General features: G+C 39.6%; 2 protein-coding genes across 12 annotated transcripts in view; one reads left to right on the top strand and one right to left on the bottom strand.

The window, feature by feature from the left end:
• Positions 1 to 4,435, top strand: part of LOC122550838 (F-box-like/WD repeat-containing protein TBL1X) — a 399,517-nt gene extending 395,082 nt beyond the window's left edge. For all 11 annotated transcript variants that reach the window (XM_043692156.2, XM_087988307.1, XM_043692157.2 and 8 more), the window contains one exon: positions 2,958 to 4,435. In XM_043692156.2, coding sequence (XP_043548091.1) covers positions 2,958 to 2,984 — 27 coding nt within the window. In that variant the 3' untranslated portion in view covers positions 2,985 to 4,435. The remainder of the gene's footprint in view (positions 1 to 2,957) is intronic.
• Positions 4,436 to 5,805: 1,370 nt separating this feature from the next.
• The window catches only part of gpr143 (G protein-coupled receptor 143), a 93,540-nt gene continuing 79,898 nt past the window's right edge, over positions 5,806 to 19,447 (bottom strand). Inside the window, exon 9 of the mRNA XM_087988312.1 lies at positions 5,806 to 7,415. Within this exon, the coding sequence (XP_087844438.1) occupies positions 7,312 to 7,415 (104 nt within the window). The 3' untranslated portion in view covers positions 5,806 to 7,311. The remainder of the gene's footprint in view (positions 7,416 to 19,447) is intronic.

The following is a 19,447-nucleotide window of genomic DNA, read 5'->3' as shown; positions in this document are numbered from 1 at the left end:
TTACACTGGCTGTTTAGTGGACTGCAGTTCATTCTGTCAGAATATTCAGACTCATGTCATGGAGGATCATGATAGTACACACTGCTGCTACTGTGTGCCAGTGTTGGAGAGAGTGGATGCAGTGCTACTCAAGTGGGCCGGTTTTTCCTGGATGATCCTTGAGTGTTGTTGGAACTGCACTCACCCAGGCAAGTGGGGAGTATTCCATCACACTCCTGACTTATATCTGCCTAAATGATACTTCTATCAAACATCTATTAGCAAAGCATGAAAAAGAAACCCTGGGGAAATACAACTCCCAGGCATTATAATGGGTTATAGCATCTCTTCTTTGACTGTGGGACATGGGATCAAATTACATCAAGCCTATTGGAATTCAAATCCCGTTTTTCTCTGTCAAAATTAATGGGCTGAATTTTCCTGTCCCTGTGAAAGGAGTGACCGTCTGCTTCAAGCGTGAAGCTGCTAGCTCATGAAAGCTGCCACCCACTAGTTCAGAAAGCCACTACAGACTGCACTAAATGGCTGGATCAAGACAGGGGTCACAGGGGCGCTGCATTTTTCCAGGCAGCCGCAATTCCAAAGGTGGCCTCAATTCTAGCTTAGAAATCTGGAAATGGCAGCCGTTGGATGTCCATCGCAATCATTCTAGAATCAACCAATGAACAAGCCAATTGTAGGAAATCCAATCAGAAATGCCATGGAATTGCTTTGTCAAAAGCCCTGTCAGGACTGGAGGGTGCATCTGTTGAAGAGTTGGAGCTGGAGTGTGTCTCAAAATCAAAGTGCTTATGATGATTTCTTTCAGTTGAAATAAAAGAAGTCACGTTATTTTGAGAAAACATGAGTTGGAAGGATAATCCCTCCAACAGAATGCATAGAGCTGCACCTGGACCCCTGTGACCCCTGTCTTGATCCAGCCATTTAGTGCAGTCTGTAGTGGCTTTCTGAACTAGTGGGTGGCAGCTTTCATGAGCTAGCAGCTTCACGCTTGAAGCAGACGGTCACTCCTTTCACAGGGACAGGAAAATTCAGCCCATTAATTTTGACAGAGAAAAACGGGATTTGAATTCCAATAGGCTTGATGTAATTTGATCCCATGTCCCACAGTCAAAGAAGAGATGCTATAACCCATTATAATGCCTGGGAGTTGTATTTCCCCAGGGTTTCTTTTTCATGCTTTGCTAATAGATGTTTGATAGAAGTATCATTTAGGCAGATATAAGTCAGGAGTGTGATGGAATACTCCCCACTTGCCTGGGTGAGTGCAGTTCCAACAACACTCAAGGATCATCCAGGAAAAACTGGACCACTTGAGTAGCACTGCATCCACTCTCTCCAACACTGGCACACAGTAGCAGCAGTGTGTACTATCTATAAGATGTGCTGCAGAAATTCACCAAAGATCCTCGGACAGTATCTTCCAAACCCACAACAACTTCCATCTAGAAGGACAAGTGCAGCGGATATATGGGAACACCACCATCTGCAAGTTCCCCTCCAAGCCACAGGCCTGAGTTGAAAATATACCACTATATGACTGACGCTGGGTTAAAATCCTGGAATTCCCTGTCTAATGGCATTATGGATCAACCCACAGCAGATGGACTGCAGCAGTTCAAGAGAGCAGCTCACCACCGTCTTCTCATGGGCAACTAGGGACAGGCAATAAATGCTGGCCAGCCAGCAATGCTCACGTCTCACAAATCAATATAAAGAAAAGGTAAACATAGTCCCTGTCGTACCCTTGTGAAAGTTGTAGCAAAAATGTGGGAGAAAGCCCACAAAAGTTCAGCCCAAGCACCTTAACAAGTGACTTTCATAATAGAGTCATCAATGGAGTCATAGTGTCACATCTCACATAAACATAACCTTCGGTCTAACTCATCATTCTGGCCAGGTTTCCCAAGCTAAACTAGTCTCATGTGCCTGCATTTGGCCCATATCCCTCTCAAACTTTTCTATTCATATACCTGTCCAAATAACTTTTAAATGTTGTAACTGTACCTGCATCTACCACTTCTTAATTAGATTTCCTTAATTTGGTTCCCTACAGTATGGAAAGAGGCCTTTCGGCCCAACAGGTCCACACCGACCCTCCAAAGAGTAACCCGCCTAGCCCCATTCCCCGACCTTATATTTACGCTTGACTAATGCACCTAACACTATGGGCAATTTAGCATGGTCGATTCAACTGACCTTCGGTCTTCTTCTGTCAGTCCATTCAATATACAAACTATTCTCTGTGTGAAAAAGTTGCCCCTTAGATTCCTTTAAATCTTCTGTCACCGCAAAACTATGCCCATAAGTTTTGAATGATCCTCCTCTGGGGAAAATATCATTGCTATTCAACTTCTCTATGCCCTTCATGATTTTATAAACCTCTGTGAGGTGCCCTCTCAACCTCCTACGCTCCAGTTAAAAAAGTCCTAACCTATTCTAGCCTCTCCTTTTTGCATCCTTTCCAGTTTAATAATACCCTTCCTACAGCAGGGCAACCAAAACTACGCAGTACTCCAAAAATGGCCTCACCAACATCCTATGCATCAACAATGTAACTTCCCGATGTTCTGAGAAATGAAGGCTTGTTACATTCATTAAAATGTTCCCAAGAATAGAATGGTTTATTTTCCTCCATTATTCTATTCATTGGTCTGAATTACTACATCTATTCTTATATAGGTTGTGACATGTTAAGATAGGCAGAGAGATATAATCAAACCATGCAATAATATACCATTATATGAAAGCAATAAGTCCATCAAATAACAGCAGCTCATCCAAACTGAAAATCTATATTTCCCTTGCAAGTATTCAGCCACTGCTTCCAATTTCTGTGCACATTTTAAATTTCCAGTATTCTGACTTTACTTTAGGTATTTTTAAAAACCAATGCTCGCTCTCTCTCCTAATTGTTATTAACAATTGTTGATTTGTTTCTGTTTTGTTTTTCCTAGGTCTGTGTGCTTGATCTACGGAAATAGCAAAATGGCAAGATAACAGGATGTAAGATTAGACCGGCAGTGAATGTGTGGGTGGCAAATGCGCTCCTTCACCGTGTGTCAGCTCCAGAACTACAAGAACCTGACTTTTAAAGTGAAATGGTTAAAACCAGCTCTCCCTGACCATTTAATTCTAATTCCCTGCCCCACCCTTCCAAATAATGATTTTATTGTCTGCAAACCCCCAGTTCACTCCCCTATATGAAACCCAATGGTGTGCTGGCATTTTCACCAGTTGAACCCTTCAGCCTTGGAATGTCACGCAAGGATACTGCTTCAGTTCATGCTTTGGGGTTTTCAACAGGACAGATGATGGCAATTTATGTTCGTGACTGAGAGCATTGTGCCAAACTGCAGATGCTGTGATGTACCAAAAAAAACAAACATGAGAGAAACAAAAAACACAAAATGACCAACAAAAAATGGAAATAATGTAGATTTTCCTTCCTTCATGTACTTTCCTCATTCTGGTTTGGACACTACAGTGCTGCTGAAAATGAAGAATAACATTGTGCAGTCACAGCGAAATAATCTGCAACTTTGTAATAGCAACACTTTATATTTTCTGGATTTTTGTTTTGTTTAAAAAAAAGTTTTAGGGACGCTGGAGTATTATGTAGGTTCCTAAAAGAAGCTTTTACCAGGGTTGGATGTGAATGATTGTTTCTAGAAGCTGCAGGGAGGAATCTGTGGGGTTTTAAAACTTAAGCTTTCCTGAACTGCTGATAGACTTGCTTACATTACTGTGCTTCAGGTCGTGATCTTTTAAAAAGGCACTTCTTCAGAGAACTGCATATAAAAAGTGCTTTACATTTGAGAAGGTGAACTTGTCACCAGCTTCATACAGGGAAAGAAGACTCATGGGAAGATCCCCAGTGTATTTTTGAAAAAGAAATAGCAAAAGAAATATTTGTAATTTTTACCTTTAATCACACACCAGACCTTAAAAGCCACAACGGCAAACCGCAAACCTAGCAGACACTTCATTTTAAAGAAATGCGAGAAATGAGACATCTTAACACTGTATAAGAGCTTAAATTCTTTAATCTCATGCCATGCTTTAGGTCTTTTTTTAAAATATTTGCTAACAAAGCTGTTTAGAGCCAGGTGAGGTGCACTTTGTCTAATGTAAGGGTCTGCTTTGTTTTGTTCTCTGAGTTTTTTGAATATGTTCCTTGTCATACGCAAATAATTCATTTGTTTAATATCTGTGTTCTGGCTTTTGTTGCTTTTATTGTCTGTGTCAGACTGTCAGCCAGACTTTGTTCCTTCTCCTTGCAGCCTCTCAGGAGTTTAGGTCAGAGGAGATCACGTGACCTCTTATGTTTCTTCTAATCCAGAATGTGTGATGTAGCTCGTGCTCATTAAAGAAAACAAATCATCAAATCATATTCAATGTCTTGAATAAATTGCTATATTTTGATATTAGAAAATATGTTTCTGTGATTTTTATTCTCCTTAATATTGTCAGATTTACTTTGCATGTTTATATTTGGGTATAACATTGCTGGCAGGTCATTACTGACCACTTAAATACTGCATTTTGAGCTTTTCTGCTCAATTGTTGAGTAATGTTCCTAATTTAGAACTGAGCCAGATTGACCAAGTTGTCCCCAGGTTCAATCGCTGGCACATACTGAGCTGATCTCAGCTGGACTGGCCATTAAGGATGCTTTGTTTCAGTGCCCCCTGGCTAAGGAAATGGAGAATCTACATTTAATTTATGAATTAATGCATCTTACTGTAAAGTAATATGCCAACACTAGTGACAATGGGATTGGTCTTATTGTGATAGTTGATTACTTTTCCAGACTTGTATGAAAAATTGTCACTTTGGAGAAGTGCAAAAGGGTGGCTGATATTTATATATCAGCCTGAGTCTGTCGCATAGGGAACAGCTAGGAGAAATGAGAAATACATGCAGATCGTTGATGCAGACAAATCAAATGATGTATTATTACAATTGTGTCCACATACATGTATACAGGTACGACAACACATCCTGCAAACTCCCTTCCAAGCCACTCACCATCCTAACTTGGAAATATATCACCTTTTCTTCACTAGATCAAAATCCTGGCATTCCCTCCCTAATGGAATTATGGTTCTATTCAGCCTGCAGTTGTACATCATGTACTGTACTTATTTGCATACCTTTACCAGTCATTGTATTTCACCTGTTATAGGGCCGATTTCCAAAAATAGGTGACTCACATGAACCTTCTCCCACATGCCACATATATTAAAAAAATTACAGATATAATGCGCATGATTTTCAATCCTTTACCTGCAATTTCAGGACGTGCCTGGCAATGAAATAATGCAACAGTGCAGATACATTGTCATCAATTTTATAGTTCATCTTGAACAAAAAAGATATCTGCATCACAATTAAAATCCTGAAGAATCCACAACCTACAGGCAATATTGTGTATCATGAAAAATATGTAGTTTTTATCGTGCAACTAAAAAGCCTTAGTGTTACTATTTGTGATATTAAATATAAACTTGTATAATACCATCTGACCTCTTCAACATAAAATGGCACAGTTTCAAAATTCAGAAATTAAACTTCACATGCCCAGTAAATTTAATATGTCATGAATTGCTCTCAAATAATGTCATTTCAGAAGTATCAGAATATCACTTCTGGTATTTTGGTAATTGTGTAAAATTGCACTGGAAAAAAGTGCTTTGGTATATGTGTGGGCGTCCAGAGAATGCTGCTGCAAAAAGTTCAAATTGTGACAGGAAAAGGAACATTATTGTTTGCTCTATAGGTAAGGTGTAAAAATTATTGTGATGCTTTGACACAGGCATTTCAAGCATGCAAATGGTACGATTTCTGATGGTGCTATTTCTAACTCTCAAACATAAGTTGAAAATCAGATTGTTCGAACAATGCAGAACATAAACTACATACAGTCAATGCTAGCACAGTGTAACAGTGATGAACATGGTTAAGCAGTTATATACAAAAATTGGGTGATAGAACTAAAATTGGATGCAAGTAAATTGAAGAAAATCATTTCTACAAGTCCAACTTGATCATTGCTCTTGTACCAATGATAATATCCGAATTCCAGTTAATTATTTCTGCTGGATGTTTCACAATAGTTAATGTACAATCAACAAATCTGCATCTGCACTGCATGATTGTAAGGTTGGAATTAATGGAAAATATTTTATTTACTTTTCACTGTTGTAAGTAAAACTCTTGGCATTCTTAACTCTCTCTGACATCAAATATAAATTTACATTTAGCTGAAAGCGGCGCAGTTGTGAAACTCAGAAATTAAATTTCATTGTGGATTGCACCAAAATAGTATTATTTATGGGAAATTGTCTGTAGTTAGGTGTCAAAGTATCACTTCTACTAGTTTTCAGTAACTAATTAAAGTAAAATTCATGGCATAATTTTTAAAAAAGTCTACAGAATCTATCATTTTAGATCCAAACTTTTCATTGAGATTATTTCCCTTATTTTCGCTCACCTCTTGCCCTCTCCATATGTAAAACAGTGAGCTTTTCAGTTAGCTTGGCTAAAAGTGACTTGTTTGAATTTTGGTATATAAACAAATTTACATTTGTCAAATCATGTGCCTTAGTTTCACCTTCAAACAATATCAGGAAAACCTCCTTGATCAAACAAGCAGGATATTGGACCATCTCTCAATGAGATTGCATTTGAAATTTTAACCAGTACTTCTAAATGACTTATCTGTGTTCAGATGATATCCATAAACATAAACAATTGGTTGGCAATATATAAATTGCTCAAAGGATTGTTACTTTGGAATTACTTTCCGAAGAGATTATACATGGAAACCAAATACTCTGTCACAAATAACCTCAAGTTTCTCCATTGTGGCATCAGACCACAAAAATACATTGTTTTCTAAAATATGTCCTCTGTATTCTATAATCTTAGCTGATGTTCTTCATTGCAAATAAATAAATAAGGAAATTACTTGATTTAGGAGCTTAAAATTTTAATTTTAGAATTTTTTTTAAGAAGGTATGGAATGTAATTCCTGTACTGAGTGAAATTCTTTGTTACTTTTGGTCATGTGTCTCTGGGCATAAAGTGACCATGTGCTGCCTAAAGCCAACTCAGGGCTACTGTGATTTGTTTTCATTTACATCTTCCAACTACTTAATTATGTTCAATGTGATCATTTTGAACAGATTGGAACTGGTTATGAATGGTAAGAAATAGAATTTCGCTTAGCCCCAAATGCTTTCAATAAAGCAGTTTTGTGCAGTATGATTTTAAAGGCTTGTATAGAGTTGACTCATCTCACCAACATTATGCCCTTTCAGTATTTTCCAATGAGTCACCATCGGCATCATTGCCTCTGACGTCATGTAGTTCACTTGGCATGTTCATTTCAAATGTACTGGTCGCAGAACCTAGCAAAAGAAAACGGGGAAAGTGCCTTTGTAGTGCCATTAAAATACTCGTGCCTTTTGACATAGTGTTGTTTTATTTAAACATTTAAAACTTCCTGTTAAAGCTATAAAGGACCATACCTCATTCTTTTGATTGTATAAGAGAATCTGATTAGCAAATATAATCCTTCCAAGCATTAATTATCAAAACATCTGCTTTTTATTGGCAATTTGAGGATAAAATATGATTGTATATACATGTATTGCACAACAGAATGGAACTTGAGAACTAAGGATCTATTCCTGTTTGTAACCTTTGCTAGTAAAATTAACATTCCTTAAAGAATATTCCCAAATGTGATTTGATTTTAACAGGCAATCCTACTCTGCACAACATGCTGAAGAGTTGTTTAAGAAATAGCACCATGCTGAATTACTTGTTTGCAGAATTTAATTTTTTTTTAAAAAACCTCCAGGAAATCCCACAGAATTTCTTCTGACCTCTTGGTGAACGTTTGTCAGAAAACTTGTGAAAATCCAAGAGAAATCCTGAAACTGTTGGCTAGATGTCTGTCAGATAAACAGTTTCAAGGTTACAGCAGAGATTGGGTAACCCCCTCAGGGGAACTTCTGGTGCCAAATTCTGTCTCATTTGTTCATGTGCAAATTCTGAATACCATAATAGCATTTACCATCCTAGGCTCGGTAAGGATCAGTACCTCTGTTTCCATTTAAAAAAAACAAATGGTTGTAACAGGCATTTTCCAAATTAATCAGCAGCTTTGTGATTTCATTAGCAAAGAGCTAACAGGGTTAAACACTACTATTTCTAGTTTGCAATGTAGGATGCATGCAAGACATGGATCAATAAATAGAATATGCTAATTTCTTCATCTGGCACTTTGCCCTTCTGATACCACCTCGGTTTTTAGGTTACAATGCTTCTTAATTGAAATGACTCTAATATTCTGCATAACTGAAATTAACTGAAGAATTCCATGACATTAAGAATAAAGAAAGATCCTTAATTGGAGTGGTTATTTATAGATCTTAATTGAAAATTGTTTATTATGGATGCTAGTTTTGAACTTCAAGTATAATACATTTGTTAGCTAAGAGTTGAAAGATTATCATGGTGATTCATTAGTTCCTTACCAACCATTTTAAACTGTGGCTTAATCTCATTCAAACAAACTAATTTTTATTCTTTAAATTTTTTTACCAGTTGGGAAGCGAGGTAATTAAATGAACAAGGGATGAAGCAATTTACTTCAGTAGATCCATGTATTTTATAAAAGAATCCAAAGATTGAATTACAGAGTAAAAGAACTGTGGAAATAATTCATTCTGGTAGGAAGAATGCAGAGGGACAATCTAAACTAAAGGAGATACTGGAACAGTGGAACTTGGTGTATGTGTGCCTAAATCACTAAAGGTGTCAGGACAGGTTGAAAGCTATAAACAAAGTACATGGCACTGTAAGCTTTGCTAGTATGAGCACAGAGTATAGAAGTAAGGAAGCTATGTCCAACATATACAGAGCAATGGTTCTGTCAGTTTTACATCCAGTTCTAAACACCACTATTTAGGAAAAGAGGTGATGGTATAAGAAAGTGTGTAGTGAAGATTCCACAGAATAATCCAAGGGATTAAGAACTTCAGTTACATGGTTAGATTAGAGAAGTTGGTGATGTTTTCCTTGGGAAAGAGACAGTGATCCGGAGATTTGATAGGTACTCAAAATCCTGAGTAGATGGGGGAAAAGATATTTAGTGGACGGATTGAGGACAAGAGGGCACAGATTTAAAGCAGTTGGCAAACGTAGGAATGGTGACATGAGGAAAACTTCTCAGGCAGTGAATTATTAGGATCTTGACTGTACTGCCTGAGATTACAGAGAAAGAAGGTTCAGTTGAGATATTCAAGAGGATTGTTATCTGAAATGATAGAATGTGCAGAGCTATGGAGAGAAGGAGGTGGAGTAGCAGAAGGCAAATGGTTCCTACAGAGAGCTGGCACAGACAAAACAGAGTGAATATCTTCCTTCTATGCTGTGGCTTTTCATGGATTTTTGAGATCCCATGAATCTAAAAACCACATGGAATTAAAAGTGACCTATAGTGCATGGCATGTAGCTGGCTAGTTGTACACAGTTCTGAAGAAAGGCCACTAGACCTGAAACATTAACTCTGATTTCTCTCCACAGATGCTGCCAGACCTGCTGAATTTTTCCAGCAATTTTTGTTGTTTTTCACTGTGCATAATGTTATGTAATGACAGCAATAGGGAGGACACCAGAAAGTGATTCACGGAATCAAGTCAAAGAGCACACCACAGGGATTTTGAAGGAAGATATCATAGGTTGAGCCTATCAACGAACAAAATATAATTCTTTCTACAGTACAGGGAGTGAATTGATGCAAATGGAATTGGTTTGAGACTGCATTGATCCTAACAGACTGATTTGTCTCAGCAATACATATGATCTCCCTGCAGAAACTCAAAGGTCAGTCAGTTGTGGCTGACAAAGGAAATTAAGGGTTATATAAGATTAAGACAAAAGGTTTATAAAGTGGCCAGAAATCATACTAAATCAGAGGATTAGAAGTTTTCAGAATGCAGCAGAAGAGAGGCAAGAAACTTATAAGGAAGGGAAGAATAGAATATGAATGCATCAAGCAAAAGCATTAAAATAGACTGTCATAGCTTCTAAAGGTACATGAAAAGGAAACATTTGACTAAGATGAATGTGGGCCCATTAAAAACAGTTAGAAGAATTTACATAGGGAATAGATAAATGGCAGAGAATCTAATGTTTCCATAATATTTGTTTTCACTGAAGAAGGTATAAGAAATCTCCCAAAGTTGGAGATCCAAGTGACTAAGGAGAATGGGGAGTTAAAGAAAGTTAGTATTACTAAGGTTGTACTAGAGAATTTACTGGAAGGGGAAGTTTAGAGGTTTCCTGGATGCATCTAGGTGAAAGTGATGCTGCAGATGCTGGAGATTAGAGTTGAAAAGCACAGCAGGTCAGGCAGCATCCGAGGAGCAGGAAAATCGACGTTTCGGGCAAGAGCCCTTCATCAGGAACCTTCCTGGATGCATTGTCCATTTTCCAGTATTAATGGAAGTCATTATAGAGATAGTTGATGTACTGGCAATCATCTTCCAAAGTTCCACTGATATTGATTCCTGCAGAATGGAAACTTGCAAATGTAACCTCCTATTTAAAAAGTGGAGGAAGGGGATAAAAAAACAGGGAACAGAAGCATCAACATTACATCATTAGTAGGGATAAATGTAGAATCCAACACAAGTAACAGGATAAATGAAAAAAAATCAGATTGGGCATGAATGGAAATTCCTGTTTGACAAACTTAGAGATTTTTTGATAATGAAATTATTAATGGCTTGATAAAGGGGAATGGATAAGTGTAGCATATTTGGATTTTCCAATGGCTTTGATAAGATATCCCATAGGAGACTGGTTAGTAAAATCACATTAGATAAGATAGAAAGCGGAGAGCAAGAATAATTGGTTCATTTCAGTGTCAGCAGATTGAGGCTAGCTGGGTGTTGCTAGGATCAGTACAGAACAGGACTCCAGCTGTTCACAATGTATATCAGCAATTTGGACGTGGGATTAAATGAAGTGTTTCCAAATTTGCAGACGACAGAAAGATAATTAGGAATACATGTTGTGAGGGAGATGTAAAATATTTTCGGAAGGACTTGAACGGACTTAATAATTGGACAAGTACATGACGGATGAAACATAAGATGTAAAAATGAAAGGTTATTCGCTTTGGCAGGAGAAACGGATGTGCAGAGTATTTCTTAAAGGGTGAGAGTTGGCAAGTGTAAATGTGCAATAAGTCAGTGAAAGCTAATGTGCAGGCTCAGTAAGCTATTAGGAAGGCTAGTTGAATGTGAATTTTTATTAGTAGAAACTGAGGACTTGCAGATGCTGGAGATCAGACTCTAGTGTGTGGTGCTGGGCAAACACAGCAGGTCAGGCAGCATCCGTAGAGCAGGAGAATGGACGTTTTGGACATAAGCCCTTCATCAGGAAAGAAGGGCTTATGCCCTTAATGACCTGTGCTTTTCTAACACCACATTCTCAACTGTTAACTTTTATTGCAAAGTGACTTGAGTAGGAGTAGTTAGTGAAGTTTTGTATCAATTGTATAGGCGTTTGGTTAGATTGGACTCAAACTCAATCTCCTTACATCAGGAAAGATAGAAGAATGCAACAAAGATTTACCGGATTTGTTTCAGGACAACAGGAGTGTCTTAAAGGAGAGAGATTAGGTAAACAGGGCCCGTAATCTCTCACTGTTCAAAGAATGAGAGGTGATTCTATTGAAAGCTACAAAAGGGATAGACATGGTAGATGCAGGTAAAGTGTTTTCCCTGGTTTGGGAGTCTTGAAGCAATGGGAACAATTTAAAAATAAAGTGGTTGCCATTTAGGACCGAGAGGAAAATAAATGTTTTGAATAGGAGCTGGTGAATCTTTGGATATCTCTACCCCAGAGAGCTGTGGAAACTTAGTCTGTGAGTAAATTTAAAGTAAAGGTTGATAGGTTTTTGATTTTCCATGGTGTAAAGTGTTCAATCAGTCATATTTGTAATAAATGGCAGAGCAGATCAACAGGCCAAATGGCCTACTCCTGTTTCTGTGTCCCTAAATAATTCACTAAGAAATATTGAACTTGTGTAATAGTGGACAAATTCCAATAGCAGATTATGAACAAGTATCAAATGTATATGTTGATTTTTCATGTAAGTTTTGCAAACAATGCTGCATTCAAACATTTTAATTCCATCTCATGTGTGACACGAGGTGAAAGATTTTTTTTCTATTACAAGCCCTCACGCCACTCCCCAAAACATTCTCAAATGTCATCCTGTAAGTTGACTATCTACCATAGAATGAATTAGTCATGCTCCGGTTTCCTCCCACAAGTCCAAAGATATGCAGGTCAGGTGAATTGGCCATGAAAATAGCCCATAGTGTTAGGTGCATTAGCCAGAGGGAAATGGGTCTGGGTGGGTTACTCTTCAGAAGGTTGGTGTGAACTTGTTGGGCCAAAGGGCCTGTTTCCACACTGTAGGGAATCTAATCTAATTTAACACTGTTTACAACAACCATTCACTAGCCTCCAAGCACCTCAGAATTGTCACCGTTCTTTGTGCACATTTAATGGCCAACCAAGCAAAATAGTTGGGTAGCCTCCATCTCAGAAGCTGGCTCTAGGATTATTCTTGTTATATTTTCTTCCAAAATGTGGAAATTAATACTGATAGTATTACCCGGTCAATACTTAATGTGCTGTTTTACATTCCTTGCCCATTACTTTGACATTGACTTTAACTTGATTCATTGACTTTCAGGCATTTTGGTAAGAAGCATAGAGACATGGACTGTTTTCTAAATATGGAGAAAATTCAGAAATCTGAAGTGCAAAGAGAATTGGGAGTTCAAGTCCTGGATTCTCTCAAGGTAAAATTGCAAGCTGAGTCAGTAGTTAGGAAGGCAAATGCAATGACAGCATTTATTTTGAGAGGATTTGAATATAAAAGCAGGCGAGTATTTCTGAGGCTCTTCAAGGCCTTGGTCAGACCACATTTGGAGTATTGTGTGCAGTTTTGGGGCCCATATAGAACATAGAAAAATACAGCGCAGTACAGGCCCTTTGGCCCTCGATGTTGCGCCGATCCAAGCCCACCTAACCTACACTAGCCCACTATCCTCCATATGCCTATCCAATGCCCGTTTAAATGCCCATAAAGAGGGAGAGTCCACTACTGCTACTGGCAGGGCATTCCATGAACTCACGGCTTGCTGAGTAAAGAATCTACCCCTAACATCTGTCCTATACCTACCACCCCTTAATTTAAAGCTATGCCCTCTCGTAATAGCTGACTCCATACGTGGGAAAAGGTTCTCATCGTCAACCCTCTCTAAACCCCTAATCATCTTGTACACCTCTATCAAGTCACCCCTAAACCTTCTTTTCTCCAATGAAAACAGCCCCAAGTGCCTCAGCCTTTCCTCATACGATCTTCCTACCAAAGCAGGCAATATCCTGGTAAACCTCCTCTGCACCCGTTCCAGTGCCTCCACATCCTTCCTATAGTATGGCGACCAAAACTGCACACAATACTCCAGATGCGGCTGCATCAGAGTCTTATACAACTGCAACATGACCTCAGGACTTCGGAACTCAATTCCTCTACCGATAAAAGCCAGTACGCCATATGCCTTCTTCACCGCACTATTTACCTGGGTGGCAACTTTCAGAGATCTGTGTACATGGACACCAAGATCCCTCTGCTCATCCACACTACCAAGTATTCGACCATTAGCCCAGTACCCCATCTCTTTGTTACTCATACCAAGTGAATCACCTCACACTTACCCACATTGAACTCCATTTGCCACCTTTCTGCCCAGCTCTGCAGCTTATCTATATCCCGCTGTAACCTGACACATCCTTCCTCACTGTCAACAACTCCACCGACTTTTGTATCATCCGCAAACTTGCTCACCCAACCTTCTAGCACCTCCTCCAGGTCATTTATAAAAATGACAAACAGCAATGGTCCCAAAACAGATCCTTGCGGAACACCACTAGTAACTGCACTCCAAGATGAACCTTTACCATCAACTACTACCCTCTGTCTTTTCCGGCCAGCCAATTCCTAATCCAAACCTCCAACTCACCCTCAATGCCATACCTCCGTATCTTTTGCAGTAGCCTACCATGGGGAACCTTATCAAACGCCTTACTAAAATCCATATACAGGAAGGAATGTACTGGACCTGGACCTGGACCGTGTTCACGGGGTGTTCATGAGAATGGTCTCAGGAATAAAAAGCTTAACATATAAGGAATATTTGAGGACTCTGGGTCTATACTCAATGGAGTTTAGAAGGATGAGGTGGGATCTAATTGAAACCTACAGATTACTGAATGGTCTGGACAAAGTGGATGTTGGTAGGAGAGACTAATACCCAACGGCACAGAGTAGGGGTAAAGGGAAGATGTTTTCGAATGGAGATAGGGTGAAACGTCTTCAGCCAGACAGTGGTGAATCGAATGAATTCGCTGCCGCAGAAGGCTGTGAGTATATGTAAGACAGATAGATAGGTTCTTGATTGTCAAGGGGAAAAACAATGACTGCAGATGCTGAAAACCAGATTCTGGGTTAGAGTGGTGCTGGAAAAGCACAGCAGCTCAGGCAGCCTCTCATTTATCTCTCCACCCTGCAGGCACTCCGCCTCTATTCCTGATGAAGGGCTTTTGCCCGAAATGTTGATTTTCCTGCTCCTCGGATGCTGCCTAAACTGCTGTGTTTTTCCAGCACCACTCTAACCCATTGTCAAGGGGATCAAGGGTTACAGGGAGAAAGCGGGAGAATGTGATTGAGAAACCTATCAGCCATGATTGAATGGCAGAGCAGACTCGATGTGCTGAATGGCCTCATTTCTGCTTCTGTGTGTGTCTTATGGTCGTGAACAGGGTGGAAAAACAGCTTGAATTAGCCATATGTTCCTTCATATCATCCAGTAATTTCAAGGTTTAGAATATAGAAAGTAGAAAGTTCATCTATCACGACAATTTTATTTTGCACATGGTAAAAAATCTATATGCGTAATCTTCTTCTGTGAATATTTTCTTTTAAGTCAAAATTACTTCTCTTTGCCCAAATGCATTATCTTTTCAATGAAAGTAAAAAGAAAAATGTTGAAAAGACTGTTCAAAGTCCATACTCTGTATTTTTACATTTTGCTGATTTTTAATTTTTTTGTAGGTCCTCACTTTTTAAGAACATTTGCAATGTGCCAGATATTTATTTTAAAAAATGAATAGAATGTAATTCCTTTGTCATATTTATTAGTGTTCCTTTAAGTCAACTGTAATATGATCATTATAGATGTTTCAAAATCAGGGATTCATTAAAATTTCTAAAAGACCTCAAATTGCAACAGAACAAATAACAATTTACAACAGTTTGAGAAATCATGGCCATTTCATACGTGGCAGATTTGCAACGAAGTATTTATTGAACACAATTAAAGATGTTAAACCTTGCTTCAAATATATCCTTCAGAACATAAAATGTTCGTGGAAATTCATGGCTGTCTTAATACAGACCATGCAGCTGTGTGGAAGAGCTGAAGCTAATACACTTTAGGAAATGAGAGTTTCTCATAATTCCACAAAAGTTGTTACTGCCAAAACAAAGTACAGTGACTAAACAGTAACCAAGAATCCAACTTATATACATGGGGATGTTTCATTGCCAGGTTTTGAATAAGGCTGGCCTAATGACTGATTAATTACACAGGAAATTAAATCCAGCAATTTAAGAATTGACCAAAATGCTGGCTCCCTTTCCACTTGTCAATTGATCAATTCCAGTTCTGTGGATGGTTATTAGGAGACATATCTGGACTTTAATAATCAACATTTGTAACTACCAATTTCCAAAACCGTATTAGGAATGATGGAAATTGTTTCAGCTCTTCCTTGTGGAACCATGAGGCACAGAAACAGACCCTTCGGTTCAATTTGTCCGTGCTGACCAGGTATCCCAAACTGAACTAGTCCCATCTGCCTGCAATTGGTCCATATCCCTCTAAACCTTTCCTACTCATGTATCTGTCCAAATGTCTTTTAAAAGTTGTAATTGTATCCACCTCTATCATTTCCTATGGCACTTTATTCCATGCATGCACCATCCTCTATGTGAAAAGTTGCTCCTCAGGCAATTTTTAAATCTTTCCTCTCTCACCTTAAACTATGCCCTCTAGCTTTGGACTCCCCTATTGGAAAAAGACATTACCTATTCACTTATCTATTCCCCTCATGATTTTGTAAACCTCTATTAGGTCACTCCTCAGCCTCCATTGCTCCAGGGAACAAAGTCACAGCCTAACTAGCCTCTCCTCATAACTCAAACCCCCTAGTCCCGGCAACATCTTTTCTGGACCCTTTCTAGTTTTGAAGCGTCCTTCCTATGGAAGGGTGACCAGAATTAAATGCAGTATTCCAAAAGTAGCCTCACCAATGTCTTGTACAGCCGCAACAAGATGTCCCCAACTCCTATACACAGTGCTCTGACCAATGAAGACAAGCATGTCAAGTGCCTTCTTCACCACCTTCGAGACCCTCCTCAATGGATGGTGTATACTCTGACTTGGGGGAGGGGAGTGAAAGAAAAAGAGAAAGATTCAGCCTTATAGCAGAACTACAAGATCCAGAGGAGCTGCAGCTTCTGGCTGAAAATTGTTTCAGCTCTTCCTGACAGAGCCATTAAGCACTGAAACAGACCTTTCGGACCAACTCATCCATGCTGACCAGGTATGCCAAACTGAGCTAGTCCTATTAGCCTGCATTTGGACCCTATCCCTCTAAACGTTTCCTCTTGAGGGTGAAAGGTAATGGCCTATTGATATTATCGCAAGACTATTAATCCAGGTAATGTTCTAAGGATTTAGGTTTGGAATCCTGTCATGGCAGATGTTGGAATTTGAATTAAATAAAGATCTAGAGCTCGGAGTCTCACAATGACTATGAAAGCATTGTTGAGTTATCAGGAAAACCCATTTGGTTCATTAACGCCCTTGAGGGAAGGAAACTGTTATCTTCACCTGGTCTGGCCTACATGTGAATCCAGACCCATGGCAATGTGGCTGACTCTTAAGTACCCTCTGGGATAGGCAATAAATGCTGGCCGAGCCAGCAACACCCACATCCTGTGAATTAATTAAAAATAAAAATAAAAAATGGAATAGGGACAATGAGGCAGGCTCATGTTTACAGAAGCAGCTGAAGGAGTTAACAGGCTGAGGCCTCCTGGAAATACTGGAACACCATTCTCTCAGAAGATTGCATCTGACAAAGTCAGAAGTCACAAGCTTTCGGAGCGCTGTTCCTTCATCGGGACTTCATCTGACAAAGGAACAAGGGCTCCAAAAGCTTGTGATTTCAAATAAACCTGTTGGACTATAACCTTTTGTCATGTGAATTCTGACTTCAGTAACCCCAGTCCAGCACTGGTATTATGGCTGCATCTATCAAGACAGGGGGCAGAGGACCAGTGTGGAATACCAGAGAGAGGGGCTATAGTCACCAGACTGTGGTGACCATCCATTGCCTGCAATGGCAAAGGGCACTTTGGCACTCAACCTTAATGCCCTGGGATAATTCTTGAGATCATCGGGGAGAAATGTGGGATGTCCCAGTCAACAGCCCATTGCAGCATAAAGCAGGTAATAGAAGGTACCAGAGGGCAAGGCAATAAATCAGGCTTCACTCCAATCAGACACGTTTCTCACAGATACAGAAGATAATCGACTTGACATGTTGCCATCAAAGCTTCCAAACATTAACCAGGTGTCCTCCTGACCAGGAAGAGGTTCAGTTAAATCTGTGATGAATATAAGAGGATCCTACAGCTGTATCATTAATCTGCCATGACACGTTCGCCCTGCTCCAAGTGGGGACTGCTCCAACATCAATGCTGGGAGGGATGCCAGCATGGGACACACAACTCTCACTGTCATTTCTTCTAAGAGCCCATTTGTTAAACACCCAGGCCTTGTCAATGGCGCCATTATTCCCTTATGCATTCACCAATGGCCTCACCCACTCCTACCCTTGATTTTGAGTGCCAATTGGCCTGCTGGTGCAGAAATAAATGGATAACTCACTATGGATTGCACTAGAAAACTTTTAGATTGGCATATACATATATTTAATGCGTGTTTTTTCTAAACTAAATGTCAATTGCCTTGTTAGATTTTCACAAATGCTTTGTTGTGCTGTCCTGGTGCTTGTAGCTGAAGTGCAGGTAGGCTGGTTTTCTGTCTTTTCTGCTCCTGTGCATGATATGGTTACAGTGGACAGCTTCTGGCTGTTTGTACCTTAGAGGGCCTGGCCCCTAGGATTCCACCTGCTATTATGCAACGATCAAGGATGTCTCCGAGCGGGTGCAGAATGTTCGCAAGGGGGAGAGGGACCAACAGGAAGTCATTGTACACTTTGGAACCAATGACATCGGAAGGGAAAAGGATGAGATTCTGAAGGGAGAATGTGGAGAGTTAGGCAGGAATTTAAAAAGGAGATCTTCGAGAGTAGTAATTTCTGGATTACTCCTGGTGCTGCGAGGTAGTGAGGATAGGAATAGGGGGATAGAGCAGATGAATGCATGGCTGAGGTGCTGCTGTACGGGAGAAGGATTCACATTTTTGGTTCATTGGACTCGTTTCTGTGGTAGAAGTGGGGAGCACTTTGGAGTCAGTGACCATAATTCTATTAGTTTTAAATAGTGATGGAAAAGGATAGGCCAGATCCAAAAGTTGAAGTTCTAAATTGGAGAAAGGCAGATTTTGACAGTATTAGGCAAGAACTTTCAAAAGCTGGTTGGGGGCAGATGTTCGCAGATAGAGGGACGGCTGGAAAATGGGAAACCTTCAGAAATGAGATAACGAGAATCCAGAGAAAGTATATTCCTGTTAGGGTGAAAGAAAAGGCTGGTAGGTATAGGGAATGTTGGATGACTAAAGAAATTGAGGGTTTGGTTAAGAAAAAGAAGGAAGCATATGTCAGGTATAGACAGGATAGATCGAATGAATCCTTAGAAGAGTATAAAGGCAGTAGGAATATACTCGAGGGAAATGATGAGGGCAAAAAAGGGACATGAGATAGCTTTGGCAAATAGAGTTAAGGAGAATCCAAAGGGTTTTTACAAATACGTTAAAGACAAAAGGGTAACTAGGGAGAGATTAGGGCCCCTCAAAGATCAGCAAGGCGGCCTTTATGTGCAGCTGCAAGAGATGGGGGAGGTACTAAACGAGTATTTTGCGATTTGGAGATGCCAGTGTTGGACTGGGGTGTACAAAGTTAAAAATCACACAACACCAGGTTATAGTCCAACAGGTTTAATTGGAAGCACACTAGCTTTTGGAGCGTCGCTCCTTCATCAGGTGGTAGTCACAGGAGCGACGCTCCAAAAGCTAGTGTGATTCCAATTAAACCT

This window comes from Chiloscyllium plagiosum, unplaced genomic scaffold (assembly GCF_037043375.1).
Source record: "Chiloscyllium plagiosum isolate Xiang-an unplaced genomic scaffold, Cpla_swu_hap1 HiC_scaffold_6, whole genome shotgun sequence".
In the NCBI taxonomy this organism is placed as follows: domain Eukaryota; kingdom Metazoa; phylum Chordata; class Chondrichthyes; order Orectolobiformes; family Hemiscylliidae; genus Chiloscyllium; species Chiloscyllium plagiosum.
This window is presented reverse-complemented; position numbering and strand designations above follow the sequence as displayed.